This window comes from Manacus vitellinus, unplaced genomic scaffold (genome assembly GCF_001715985.3).
Source record: "Manacus vitellinus isolate BGI_N305 unplaced genomic scaffold, ASM171598v3 scaffold_6_pilon, whole genome shotgun sequence".
Lineage (NCBI taxonomy): Eukaryota > Metazoa > Chordata > Aves > Passeriformes > Pipridae > Manacus > Manacus vitellinus.
Window position 1 is genome coordinate 27,154,234 of NW_021940750.1, and position 12,189 is coordinate 27,166,422.

At 36.2% G+C, this 12,189-nt stretch overlaps 1 protein-coding gene across 2 annotated transcripts; it reads right to left on the minus strand.

Annotated features, from left to right (window-relative positions):
- Window positions 1-12,175, minus strand: ATXN3 (ataxin 3). 2 transcript variants are annotated; one of them, XM_008933589.3, is made up of 11 exons: window positions 12,063-12,175; window positions 8,845-9,009; window positions 8,280-8,324; window positions 6,874-6,959; window positions 6,393-6,459; window positions 3,998-4,085; window positions 3,603-3,735; window positions 2,328-2,503; window positions 1,777-1,900; window positions 936-1,024; window positions 1-290 (listed from the first exon to the last, which is right to left on the minus strand). In XM_008933589.3, exons 2-11 carry the CDS (start codon window positions 8,896-8,898, stop codon window positions 196-198), a joined length of 957 nt encoding a protein of 318 aa, XP_008931837.1. In that variant the 5' UTR covers window positions 8,899-9,009; window positions 12,063-12,175; the 3' UTR covers window positions 1-195. The 2 variants fall into 2 exon arrangements, with proteins under 2 accessions (XP_008931837.1, XP_029820029.1); XM_029964169.1 differs by lacking the exon at window positions 12,063-12,175 and adding an exon at window positions 10,166-10,445.
- Window positions 12,176-12,189: the final 14 nt, after the last annotated feature.

Sequence of the window (12,189 nt, forward strand, 5' to 3'; positions counted from 1 at the left end):
TAGGAGTGCTACAGTTTTCTAAATTAGTGTGATCTTTTTCATATTTGCAGATTCCCTCTAAACTCTGACCTCCAGCAGCCCCCCTTTCATTCCTGCTTCCAGAACTCTGAAATGAACCCTGCTTGTGCAACATTCACACGGTAGAATTTTAATGGAGACTTAGCGTTTTGACAATAAGAGCGGAAAAAAATTATGTCATTTCTTCTCTTCTGAATTCAAGTGGTTTTTAACAGATTCCAGAGACATATTCATGGCTGCTTGAAGCATGTCTTCTTCACTCATATCACCTCCTAAAGACAATAAATGTGTATAAGCTGTAATAAATTCACAGAGCTGGTTCTTAACTGTAGTTAAATACTTTTGTTGTTCCTTTTGTCCACATCCACCTTTTTCCACCCCAACCACAAAATTGGTTTTGTTTTTAAAATCATTGAACATTGTGAACTTAGTTTTCCACCAACAACGGTCTGTTTGTAACACATAATACACATCAATTTTGGATCACCAATACCTAATACTGGTAAGGTCTGCATTTATGTTCTACTGAAAACTGGTTCCAGTAATTTTGTCAGATATTAACCCAAGTGGTCATACAACTTTAAAAGTAATTTAGGAAACAAATAAGTGGCACAAATCCTGTCAAAGATTCCAATTTGTAATGCTGAAGACAAACAAAACAACAAAAAGCAAAGCGAGAACTCAAGTGATCGAATAGCAATGCTCTTCATTTTGAAACAGGATATTGAGATTCAAAGAGGAACAGGCTTTTCAGGAAAGTGATCCTTTCCTTCACTGCCAAAAAAGCAATGGCTGTGACAGTCTGAATGGCTGCTGGAGTGAGGAAGTTGGCAGACAAGGAAGGTTAGGAAACAGCACAACACAAAGGGGAAAAAGACAAATATTTCAGTGTTGGATGTAACTGTAAAAAACAATACCTGGGTCAGCTTCTTGAGTGCTTGAGCTAAGAGTTGCCTTATCATGTAGGTTTGGCGTCTGATCTTGCTGCTGTAGCTGTTGTTGCTGTCTGAAAGTGTCATAAATTTGCAAGAGACTAAGATTAACATCAGTATGACACCTGAGTCAAGTTCATTTCATTGTAAGGAAGACCAAGAAACAGAGGTAGAAGCTGTTTGGTACAATAAAATCTCAGTACTTAAAATCTCTTCCATCATTTCACCCTGCTAACCTTCAGACACCTATCTTCACAGTATTATAGCCCAAGCCACATTACTATTTTCCCACCATTGGGAAGTTCTGCATTCTTATCCTACCACACGAAGTCTAACTCCTCCCATCCATAGTATTTCTCCCTGGTCTTTGTTTCTTCCATCACTAGAAGACAGAGATAAGGAAAAGCTACAACAATAACATAACTATGTATTAAGAAAGTACACCAGAACAGCAACATAAAATATCTACAATGCTTTCACATGATGCACATGAGAAGCATCACTACTAGAAGCAAAGTCTTAAAGAAGTAGTATTTTTTGTCAGGAGGATAATTACAGAAATTTATAGGATTTCATTTAAAATACTTCTATAGCATGTGTATTTTCTTTCTTCACAAGACTGCTGTTGCATTAGTAACAAACCCCCTCTTATTTACAGGTTTCTTCATTGGAACCACCTGAGAACAGTAAAATTTAGGTACTGTTAAGAAATCATGTTAAGAGAGAAAAGTCAAGCTGGACCTCGGTAAGAAATCCATCCACACCCCAAAAGCACTGAAAAATACGACATGTACTTCCACATGCAGTTTTCTAACAACTACTTTACTTTTCAAAATAGGCTTGTCTTCTCCTTCGCAGTTCTTCTGAAGAAAGGGATTCTGTCTGACTGCTGTGAGACGACTGAGGAACACTCTGCGGTAACGAGCCTGAGAGCTCACTTCGACGACTGCCTAAAACCAGAACATGCCACATCCTACTCATTACAGTAAAATGAAGTTAGCAAATGACATACAGCTTAAGAATACGTCTTCAAACTTGAAAGGAAGAAAGAAACTTGTTGGAGAAATAAGCACCTAGACTAACTTCCCTTGATACTATCTCTCCTCCTCACCTTAGGACTGGTTTCCCTTCCCTCCTGCCACCCTTAGCCAATTTGTTCTTCCTTCCTAATGATCAATGGAACGTGAAAGTTATAACTTTTCAAAAAGCAGAACAAAGAGAGCTACAGGAAATTCTGGATCATCCTTCCATGCCTCAAAGCCAATCTTTCCAGAGAGCCTGATGCATGCTGGAAAGTGCCTGACAAACTGATTCCAGTAGCTGCCTAAAGCATAAGCAACACAAACACTAGCAGAGAAATTTAGATGGACACTGCACCTTGCATGCTGAGCTGAATGGCTCTGCGAAGATCAGCTTCTTCATCCTCCATATCAATTTCCTGCCTACTTAGAGCCAGGGCTCTCTGAAAATTCTCTTCATCTTCATCTAACATGCCTGTTCCATCAAAAGGATGGTTAACTTCTATTGCTTGGTCCACATCACTTCTGGGTAGCCTGTGAAATTCACGTGTTTATAGCAAAATTCAGACAGAAGTTATATTATATTTTAGAGTGAGTTTTAAAATTACTGTTTTCTGCTGATTTAACTCTAGGGTTTTTTAACTTCAGAAAAAACGTTTCTATTGTGAAAGTCTGTTACATAAACAAGTATTTTACTTTCTACATAAAAAAGCACAAAAGAGCTGCAAGCAGCTGTAAAGCAACCTTAAAAACTCATTTGCAGCACACTGCAACTCTAAAGCCAGGCACATGTTGACAAGAAGCTGTTAGACAGGAAAATTTTCAGAAATCATAATCCTACAAAAAGCTATAATACATGCTGTTCAAACCTACTGCTATTTAAACAGTTACACCAGCAGAAAATAGAGTATGTGGTCTCCTCAGGAAGCTTTGAAGACCACACTAAAGCAAAAGATCCTCTGTAAACTGTACACACTTTCCACATTGCTGCCAACTATTCCATCAATTTACAACATCAGTTTAACTTTACAAAGGGGAAGAAATAATAATGAATTCCTCTGAAAAGCCTTAACCCTTTTTATCAGTTTGCAATTTATTCACCATGAAAATTGAATAAAATTATTGCAGAAGTAGTACTTTATACATTTTCAAGGATGTTTTATATTAGCAAAATGCATCAAAACTGAGCAGCACCACAACACTGGAATGAAATTACTCCAAAAGAAAATGGTGTATGATTTATATGATGTGAAATTCACATTTGGGTTTCTTGTTGTTTTCTACTTATGACAGAATGCACAAGCTAGTCTTAATTATAGGTTAATTACTATTCACCATAGTTTGGTAGGATTTGCTAACCCATTTTAATCACAAAGTTAAAAATCTGCACTATAATATGCTTATGCACGTGGAAAAACTCAATCCTTATTAAGGCAGTTTTTACCCACTTAAAAATACACCATTTAAAAATAAACCATTTGTTGTCTACCAACTTGTTTTTACTGTGTGCAAAAGCAGTAAACGTTGCACTAAAGGTACTTCTAATTACTCAAGGGGGTTGTCTCCATGTGGCATTAATCATGGAAACCAATCATACTGAACATTATTAAAATGAAATCTCTATTTACCTTACCTCTGATCTCTTGACTGTGCTGCCTCTTCCCCAATTAGTTTTGGTCTCTGCATTTGCTGTACCCGAATCATCTGCAGTAGCTGATCAGCCTCACAGTCTGGCAGGTCTCCTTTTACTACAAATATGGAATAACCTGAGAAAAAGAAATCATAAGTCCATGGCATTAAGGTGCAGATATAAACACTCTAAAATGCACACTCCATGGAACACAATGATGTGCCATTTATTACAACGTAAGACTCTACCTTTCATTATAAAGACTTGGGTTATTTCACTATTTCAATCATAAAACTAAGGGTAGTTGAAGTTCTAAGAAATAATAATTATTACCTACTTTTAATTAATGACATTTAACATCTGCAAGTTACTATTTAACATCTGCAAGTTTCTATTACCTTCCTGTTGTAATTGAGCCAAGAAAAGTGCAAGATATGTGTCTGATATTAGTTCTGGACCCATCAAGAGAGAGTTCAAGTTAAACCACTGTAATTAAAGAAAAAAGAGGTTGAGAAAACAAACTAGCATAAAGATTACTCAATAATTCATTTCTGTACATTGTGGTAATTTTCTATGATGGAATATCCAAATAAATCTAGTAACATAAATTATCAAATAAAATTCTTTTGAAGCACAATACCTATACTGCTAAAGGTTATCTTCAAATACTCTTCAGCTAACAGGAGATCTGAAGAGTGGAAATTACTGCATGCTCTCTCCCATTACTGAATACTGGTACCAGGTAAACAGATTAAAACAGATAATTCTTCTACCACTGTATTTTGATTTATTTTGGACATCACTGTAAAACTGTGCTTAATCCTACTTTTAAAGCTGAGACTAATGAAGTAAGAAACCCTTCATAAGTTAATGCTGTGTGTTAGGAAATTAGTAGTTACAGTAAATATATGTTAAATTATTTCCATTAAATACTTTCATTACACATTCCGCCTTTAATAGCTGGTGATGCTGGAAACTATTGTTTACCCCTGAGATTATTTTTAAATTTAAAAATTAAGAATAATTAACTCATATTTAATATGCTGACAGTATAGCACTGTATTACAACAGGGGACACTTGATATAAATATATACAGACCATTTCTAGTTTCCTGAAGAAGATAACTAGTAATTTATAATACTTCAAGAGAGAAACAATATTATATAAAACTTCTAGACAGAAAATATATTCAACATGGGCCATAAAATATTCTACCCTTAAACCCCCACATATATTGCAATGAAACCAAAGAATCTTTTTTAATACCTTACTCATTCGATATTATCTAATTTTAACCAGGAAGCACCATTTCAGATAGTAGAAAGAGAATTCCATCTTCATTCTCACAAAAAATGCATTGATCTAACCAAACTTCCACATATGCAGTCACACACCTGCAGCCAGACTCATACTATAAGTGACTATCTACCACTCTGTCTGGCAATACTTAATTAGCCAAAACCACTCTGCCACTAGGAAAGAGTAAGAAGACCACCAGTGTAGGAGCACTGGGGAATAAAATGTTATGTAAAAAATACAATGCACAGACTACAGAAACTTTTAAAAGGGAATATGGAGGAGAAAGTTTTGGTAAACTAATTTTGCTTTAACTGTAACAGAAGAGAAGCAGGTTAAATAAATCCAAGTCAACAAATTTTCTCTATCTTTTCTCATTATCCAGTGTTGTCTTCATGTGGTTACAAGCAAAACACGTTCCCCCTCCAACTTAGGATGTTTCAGGTTAGAATGCTCTCTCACAAAATTCCACCCAATATGGTTGTATATATAATAAGGAGCATTCCCATAATTTTAAGAGACCATCCTTTTTGATATCAAATAAACCAAAATTGCCTGTAAGCATTAGCCATACTTTTAAACTGAAGCAGAACAGTAGAGTTCAGTTTGCTTACTCAGAGGTAATTTTTCTCTTTTTTTTTTTTAATCTGGATGACAACATAGGTAGCCAGCACTTGCAAAAATGATCCAAATGGGCAAAGAGACTCTTGCCTCACTATTACAGAATCTAAAGGCTGTTTTCCATTAACATTTTCTAAGAAAAAAGCCACCTGAAAAAAACAAACATCAAACCAGCTCATGTTGCATAAAAGCTTATGAAGTATGATCCAGAAGGATGACTGGCCACTGAAATAAGACACTGCATTGATGTTGCAAGGGACATGGATATGAATTATTATATATGTACCAGATAATATTTGTATGGCCATCCCTTACCTTCAATAACTATCTCCTGATTAGAATACAATTACTTCATAAAGTTTTCCAAAATAGTACAAAGTTGTGATTCTACTTTCCCCAACCTCATTCTAATGGATACTCTTAAATGCTAGCAATTATAAATATTAAATCATTTGAACTTTGAATTTTTTTTATACCTCTTGTCAATAATGTAGTTCATTAAAATAAGTTTGTATTCTATAGGGATCCTAATCCTTGTCTAGACTCCCTGCTCCTCCCCCATACAATTTTTTCTGCTATTTTTCACACAGAAAAAACCCAACAGCCTAGCTTAAATATCACAGAGACTCTTCCAGAGCTGCATCTCCCTAAAGGACAGGTTCACTCAGGAATTGCTGGTCTTTCCCCAGGCTAACAATTATAATGAGTTGCCTGGCATTTTTTGTGATAAAACAAACATTATTTTTTTTTAATATGGCATACTATTAAAGTAAACTGCAGCTGAAGCTTGCAAAAGGCCAACATGTGATCTACTCGCAACCACTTTTCCACACCCATTCTTAAGTTAATATTTAAATAAAAAAAGACAATGTCACCTGTTTTCCTAACTTTCGAACTGTAAACCAGTGTTCCTTATAATTACAAATAAATGATTTTTCATTTCTGTAAAAAGAAAAACAAAAGGTATAAATAAAATTAAATACTCTAAAATCAGAATACAGGTTAATGCTTAAGTTCTTTGCAACCACTGATTCAAATTTATATAATAAAATTTCAGGAATACAACTGTTGATGCTACATTACAGAATACTTATACTGCTTTTATAACATTTAGGAAGTTGTCAGTATCACTGAAATTTCCATATACCTGTGATATCAGAGATACTAAGACATCATGAAGGCACAGAGGACAGATACTCATATGTACCCCCCAAAAAAATAAAACAAAACCCCAAGGTATAATACAAACATCAGAATGCAACAGAGTTTGAAATAGTAATTTTAAAGAAGGATTTAAATCATAAATTAAGAGTATTTTTTCAGTAAAATGAAAGCAGGGTGCTAAAGAAGTCTTACATAGGGTCGATCCCAAGTCTCTGATACTCTGGGCTGTTGAAGAGGATTAGTTCTAAACCCCACACTTTCAAGGCATTGCTTATAACCTGTCAAAAAATAGGACTTTTCATGAGTCAAACCATCAAAATTTGAGCAATGTAACCACCTTAGCTACTATAAACAACTACACTGTTCTTGTAAAACTTAGATTTCAAAACATAGCAAGGAAACCTAGGAATCACATTATGCAAAATGCAGCTGTCATGAACTTGCATGCAAACATAACACTTATACCTTATCTAAGGGGAAGTAACAAAACTAGGATTTAACTGAGATGTGTTAAATCAAAAACAAAGCTGTAACTTCACCTCCCACACACATTTGAGTAGTTGTTACCTCTGCTCTCAATGCACTGCTCTGCCCTCCCTCCCCAGTACAAACTCAATCTTTCTCCACAGTAACTATTGGAAATTCTGTACTGCTGGATTGTCATGGGATCAATCAGACACTGAACTGAGCACAAACTCTTTTACAGTAACTCTTTAAGGCTACATGAAATAATGCTTTAAGAAATTTAAATTAACAATTCAATTTGCTTTCAGGAAGCCAACTGTGCAGCAAGTGAGAAAATCCATGACAGGACAAAAAAGTAGAATGGGGAAGCATAGTTTTTTCAGCTTCTATACTGAAGCAACACAATCAAGAATACAAGGAAAGCCAAACTAAATGGTTTTTCACTGAACATAAAAACAGCCCTGTCTTACCATAGGGAAGAGGGATTCTGGAACATGGAAAAGCACCTCTGAAAGCTTGGGAGAAAGCCAAAGGTGCAAAGCATTGCCTACAGCTCTAGTCTAGACACAAGACCCAGTTTGGTGTTCAAAACCCTTTTTGTTGTTTTTCTGGTTAAAGTATTTATTATTGATTACTTTTCCACTATGGCCCTTAAAAAAACCCAACCGAACAAGAAAAATAATAAAACCAGCTCTGAAGTATCTGGAGTGAGTTATAAAAACTGGAATGCAGATGCTTTCTGCAGATCACTGTGATAACCCTGTAATCGCTGTCAAGAGCTTTAGAGTCTATGATTTGAGAAAGCAATCTCAATTCTGCTTTTTCACCTGTTGTCCATGGGAGCCAATGTTTACACCTAAAGTGTCTATAAGAAGCAGCTTAGAAATCAAGCTTATTGCCAGCAGGTGTCATTTCACAGTTCTATGCTTCTATGTGTTTAAGGGCCCATGAACTGAAGAACTGCAAGTCACTGCTCTTAATGGAAAACACTCTGAAGATTTGGAAGTCCAGCACTTAATCCCATTAAGCCCATAAATTGGCAACTAGATGAAAAAGCTCATTGTCATTTAAATTATATGAGAGAACATATACTGCATAAACAGAAAATTGTGTAAGAAGAGAGCTGTGCTTACTTGAATTGAGAAGAATCCACTATCATCCATATTTACAGAAGGCTGCTGCTCAGTGTGAGATTGGGAGGGAGAAAAGAGAAAAATGGTGTAAGCATAAAAGGTCAAAAATAATTGAGTTTTGAAAATAAATGTAATTGCATATTCTTAAAGCAACAACTTGTTATGTCCCTGTCTGTAAGGCTGATTACAACGCTCCAAACAGGCATATTAATTTAAAACTCAAACCTTTAAATTAGAAATGCTCAGTGCTTAAAGGGCAGACAGGCATGGGCACTTCTGTTCCTATCTGACACTGGATTACAAAAACAAAAGGCTAATCACCGATCCTCCTTGCCATCTTTGACCTTTCTACTTGTAAGATGAATATAGCTTTCTGTAGAATTATTGTGCTAATAACATTTGAAAATGCCAAATCTAAGATGCATGAATGAAAAGGACTACAAATTTAAGAGCTTTCAGCACTAGAAAATTAACCTTGTCTAGCTTAGCAAGAACAGCAGGTCTGTGCTAAACAATGTTACATTTCAGGTAAATATGAAGCAACCCCAAATTAAGATGATTTTACCTGTAAAAATGTTCTATATTCTTCACTAGATACTCCTCCCTCTGCCATTCTCATCCTTTCTTCCTCATCCAACTGCTGTGCAATAGAGGATAACTCTACAGGGCTAAAGTATTCCCCTTGCAGCAAATTATTCAGGCAGTGTTGAGCACACAATGAGCCTTCTTGCTAATATTGGAAGAGAAAAAAATACCAAAGACAACAAGAAAATCAGGTTTACATAAACTCTGTAAAATGACTCAACGTTTTTCATTCTGGCAAACTTCCTGCCCTCCCCACTCACCCAGAATACCATGTATTCTTTGAATGTATACACTGCAAGCTATAGAATACAACCCTCCCATTAACTTTATGGGAAAAAACAAACAAACAAAAAACAAACAGGCACACTTTCCTCAAAGGAAATTAATTTCATGTAAAAAATGTTTTTGAAAACACCGTCAAAATTGCCAATGACCCAACTGAATCACACAGGGACTCTGCAACCAATGGATTCTGTCCTCTTCCAAATCACCATCATGTGAAAACAAAACAGTTTAGAGTTCTACTTCTCAGTAACTAATGTCTTCTGTTAACAGACTCTCATTCTTCTTCAACTTTTCTTCCCTGACAGGTGTGGCTGTTGAAATCTGCTCTCTGCATTACTGCTGAGGAAGTGATTTGGAGCTGGAGGAGCAGTAAAGCTCATTTTCTATATGAAATTTACATATAAGAAGTAGGTAAAAGAAGCTCCACTAGTCCTAGAACCCTGATGACAATGATGAGGGGACAAGAAAAAACTTCTTAAATTCAGCATATTAAACACTGAAAATATATTTTGTTGATAAACCATTTAAATAAAAAGTGTTTTAGATACTTTGTTACATATCCAGTGCATTGCAGATAACAGAAATGTAATGTAACATTTTTAGAATGTCAATGCAAATTTAAAGTAAGTCAATTAGAAGTGTCAGTCATGATTTTGTAGGACAAAATAAAAAATATCTAATCTGAATGAATGCATGTCAAGCTCCATTATTTTCCTACGGGCAGATAAATTACTGTCATGTTAAAAAAAACCAAAACAACACAAACCAACCAAATTAGAGTTTCCCATGCAAAAGCAACCTTTCTCTTTTTACAAATAACTAAACTCCAAGTGAAAGACAAGTAGCATCAGTTTTAAAATCCTGCTTTTCTCTTTAATCAGTCTTCACTTTTATTTACATGAAGAACTCTAATGTCCATGCGCTCTATTAAAAACAAAACCAGAACCCCTTAACAAAAATACAGAACACCCCTCCCTCATGCCAGACACACAGAAACTAAGAATACAAGAGTATGCCTCTGAGGAATATTCTTTAAACTTCCACGAAAGCTTCACACAAATCCCACGTAGAACACTCTCATGATCTCCCTTGAAGCAGAATCCTTGAAAGTTCCCTTTACTCCAGATTACAGAATCTTCCAAGGGCTTCATCAGTTAATTGAGCAATGAGTTATTAAAACCAGACTGGCTGTACAGCCAGGCTTCAATGGAATCCAGAAACCTCCTCTTGGCTCACACTCCTCCTGTAACAAGAAACTCAAGACTGAACACCAGCTCCTGTCCCTCGGGACCACATCCCTACCGTTGGTCTTATGACAAACTGTAACAGCAGAACCTGCTCAACAGTCACAGGTTTCTCCATTAGACATAATAAAATACCTCTAAAAATTAGTTGTACTACAGGCTTACATCTTAATTTCACTAAAAGGACTTTTCTGTATTTGTACAGTTTTATCTTAAAAATAATAAACCTTAATTTTCATATGGAAATGTTACACATATCAAGTGCAAAATGCAGAAAACTGATCATACGACTTTTACAGACATTAATTTCTGTTCTTTTGTGCAAAGAACATTACACTTCCCCTAACCTGAAATCCTCTCGTTGAAACCTCTCCTGATACAAACTGCTGCCCTGCCTTCAGTCTTTTCAATCACTTGTATCTTATTAAGGAAAGGACAAACTTCTAAGATGGGGGCTCCTGAAGCACCATTCTTAAATCCTACTTTCTGCAACTGTCATTTCCGTCTTAAAAGTGACACATTGCTTACTTCCTGATTTTGTTAAATTTCCTTTATAAATACCATGTTTCTCATGCCTTTTGATGGAAACACCTGAGGTGTGCAGATTCAAATGTGCCTGTATATGCAGCACTTCAAAGTATATTGACAGCAGTTAACAGGGGGGAAAAATACCCCATAAGAAAAAAAGGCAGAGATTCAATTACATTTTCCATAGAATAACAGGATAAAAACATTAGGTATTCCAATTTAAAACAGGCATTCAGGTGGAACTTTTTAACTGGGTAACTAACCAGGGAGCAGCTACGTTTCACATGTGGGAGACCAAAGACTGTACACTTCCCCTTCCCCAAAACCTGTAGCAACTAAAAAATACCATCACCTTGTAACTTTGAATGTATTACGCTTTGTCACTTCAGTTTCAGCAGAGTTTTGTTATTAAACTAGAAGACAATTTAGTCGTTAATAAAAGTTATCATTTCATTATGCGATAGGCAAGGACAGATAAGAGAAGGGTAAACTTCCCTTAAACTGTTTTCAAATCTAGACTGAAACTCAAGGTCATTGTAGCAGAGGCCATAATGGATGAAATCCAACACTTATTCTCTGAACAGCAGCTGCTTAACACCACAGCACTTGCCAAATTTTGCAACCCAGACCAAGTTTGAAAGAACACTCCTCAGTTTCTATGTACTTCAGAACAGCAATTTTATTTTTTTAAGGAAGTTATACTGCTATCTTGCTTAATTTCCTAAGTAAACCAACCATTACACATGAGAACAGTGTAACAGAACTAGTGTTAAGATTAACACAATAAAGCTGAAGAGACATTAGCAAAGTACATGAAAAAAGACAATTATATTTGAACAGCATTTAAACAGAAGAAGTTTATATTTGGGAACTTGGAAAAATCACAGCAGTTCATAGAAGCATTTCTTCGCCACAACAGGAAGTACTGTTCATCAGCGCACAGAACCACAGTATATGAATCAGGATTTCTTTAACAGCTCTCCCTCTTCCTGCTTGTTACACAACCTCAGACAAGCCAGGCTCGGTGAAGAGATGAGTCTGAGGGCACAGAGACAACCCTGCTCACCTTCAGACTCATTTTTCAGCCATGTGAGCTCTCCCTCAAGAAACACGAGCAAGTGCAGCCCGCACCTTCCCGCACCTGAGGTTCATTTCTACAGCCCCCAGAAGGGCAGTCCCCGCGCCAAAGAGGCCGACGGGGCTCAGCCCTGACTCATTCTGATCTGTGGTAACGACATTCCCTTTACCGCAGAGCCGGCAGGGTCCAG

Coding starts and splice junctions, on each gene's coding strand:
- ATXN3 (XM_029964169.1), bottom strand. CDS start 10,300: ATGAAGCCCTTGGAAGATTCTGTAATCTGGAGTAAAGGGAACTTTCAA. Junction 6,460..6,873: donor AGACTTGGGATCGACCCTAT/GTAAGACTTCTT, acceptor TTCTTTTTACAG/AAATGAAAAATCATTTATTT. Junction 1,025..1,776: donor AGACAAGCCTATTTTGAAAA/GTAAAGTAGTTG, acceptor TGACACTTTCAG/ACAGCAACAACAGCTACAGC.